Source organism: Gossypium hirsutum, chromosome A01 (assembly GCF_007990345.1).
Source record: "Gossypium hirsutum isolate 1008001.06 chromosome A01, Gossypium_hirsutum_v2.1, whole genome shotgun sequence".
Lineage (NCBI taxonomy): Eukaryota > Viridiplantae > Streptophyta > Magnoliopsida > Malvales > Malvaceae > Gossypium > Gossypium hirsutum.
Window position 1 is genome coordinate 1,609,720 of NC_053424.1, and position 2,181 is coordinate 1,611,900.

General features: G+C 31.3%; 1 protein-coding gene across 1 annotated transcript; it reads right to left on the reverse strand.

Annotated features, from left to right (window-relative positions):
- Positions 1-591: 591 nt before the first annotated feature.
- On the reverse strand, positions 592-1,348 carry LOC107942190 (uncharacterized). The gene has a single exon (XM_016875825.2). It carries the CDS (start codon positions 1,234-1,236, stop codon positions 733-735), a length of 504 nt encoding a protein of 167 aa, XP_016731314.2. The 5' UTR covers positions 1,237-1,348; the 3' UTR covers positions 592-732.
- Positions 1,349-2,181: the final 833 nt, after the last annotated feature.

Below are 2,181 nucleotides of genomic sequence, written 5' to 3' on the forward strand. Positions count from 1 at the left end.
ATTCAGTTAGGTACTTAAACATTTTTGTCCCAATTTAGCACATGAGTTAGGCTTCAATGTTCAATTTGATACCTAGACCAAACCATGTCATGCCAAATGAATGTTTGACACATGTATTGTAATAAAAGAATGTAGTAAAAATATCATGGACGCCCTTGTACTAAGAGTCGTATTGCATTTTGCGCTCTCTACTTAAAAAATAGACATATTAGTCTCCGTACTTTAGATTAAAGAGCGAATTGGCCCTTCTATTAAAAAATCTATCCATTTAAGGTTAAAAATTGATCTCTATACACCAGCATAAGGTACACGTGTCATGCCATGTTAACTGTATGGTTATTTCGCTAACTACGTCAAATTTTAATAGTAGAAATCGATGAAATTTTAAACAAAAATTATTATTTTACTCTTTGGTCTGACATATAATGACTACTTTGACTATTTTTTGAGTAAAGAGGATAAAATGCAAATTGACTCCTAGTACAAGGGCCTCCATGACACTTTTTTCTAAAAAACATAAGTACTTAATTGGAATAAAAAGAAAACTCAAGTACCAAAGTGAAACATTGAAATTAAATTTAGGTATTTAAGTGGGACAAAAAACTTATGTACTAAAGTGAATATTGAAGTCAAAATCAGGTAATAAATTGGGATAGCAAGAGCTCAAGTACTAAATTGAATACTAAACCAAACTTAGATAACAAACAATATATTAACCCAAAAAGAATTAAATCATTCACCATTGTCGTTCCTCACAAGTACATAGTAACCCAAAACGGCACAAACAACAGCCACGACGTTCCCTTCCGTCAACAAAGTCTTAAAAACGGAGCCCGCGATCTCTTTAGTAATCTTCTTCCCTTCAGCCACCAACGTCCGTTTTGGTTTCCCAAAGAAAGCAAGCAAAACGACCACCGTTATCCACGTCACCATAGTAGCCGGCACCGCCACAGCCACCGCCGCAGCCATAGAAATCAACCCAAAAACCCCACCGAGAAGGACGGAAGCATACAGGGCAGGCCAACCGGGTGATTGATACCGGGCTTGGTTTTGGTGGTACCAAGAAAGTATGGATTTGAGGAAATTCCATGAAGAATCTAAAAGGATAGCGTAAACTAATACGAAGAGGAATACCCATGTTCTTCTTTTGCTCATTATTTTCAAGAACAAGGTGTACGATGATGATGATGATGTCGGAGATGTGGATGGTTGTTCTTCGTGTTGTTGTTGATCCATGTTTGGGGTTTTTTTGGTGTTTTACGGTGGCTTGAGCTTTGATTTTGAGGTTGTTTTGGATCGGTTTTTGTTCCTTGTAGAGATGGAAAAAAAAAGCAGAGATTTTGTTAATAAAAGTATCCGTCACCTTTTAATAAAAAAAATTATTACATAACCATCTCGTAAAATTTTTATTCATTTTTATTATTAAAAATTAAAATTTATCAAATATAATTATTTAATTATTCTATTATTTTTTTTAATAATAGAAATAGATAAATGAGATACATACAATAATTTACTCATTTCGATAAAAATGTGCAAAAGACAATTTTACTCCAACCAAATACGGGATTTCATAGCAGTTTTACCATATTAGATGGTCAAATTTTGGTTTTAGTCCTTTATTATGTTTGAATTTAAGATTTAGTCTCTATCCTTTTTCTTTTATTAGAGTAGGGATAAGAGTTGTATGAGGATTTGATCCCTGGATTTGGTGTCAACCAAGATTAAAATCGATGCAAATTCTTTTCACTATTATAATAATGGCTTCTCTATTTTAAATTGACATAATTTGATCAATTTATTTTTATAATGTTAGTAATTAATATAAATAATTAATATATTTAATTATTTTAATTAACAATTTTTTTTCTTTTATCGAAATAATTTTAGGGTTGTTAGAGAATCTGATCCTTGAATTTTGTGTCAATCAAAACTTGAAATCTTTGCAAGTTCGTTTTATTATTACAATGATGACTTGGTTGGCTAGTATTTGTATTTTAATTTGACATAATTTGATCACTAATTTTATGAATATTTTTAGTTAATCTAAATAGTTAATACTTTTAACTATTTTGATTGAAGCGCTCAAACCTTAAACTTAGAGGCTAAAATGCTAAAGCTCTTAACCTTCAACCACTAGAAAGAGAGTTTTAATTAAAATGATGACAAAAAATCGATGTT

Coding starts and splice junctions, on each gene's coding strand:
- LOC107942190 (XM_016875825.2), bottom strand. CDS start 1,236: ATGGATCAACAACAACACGAAGAACAACCATCCACATCTCCGACATCA.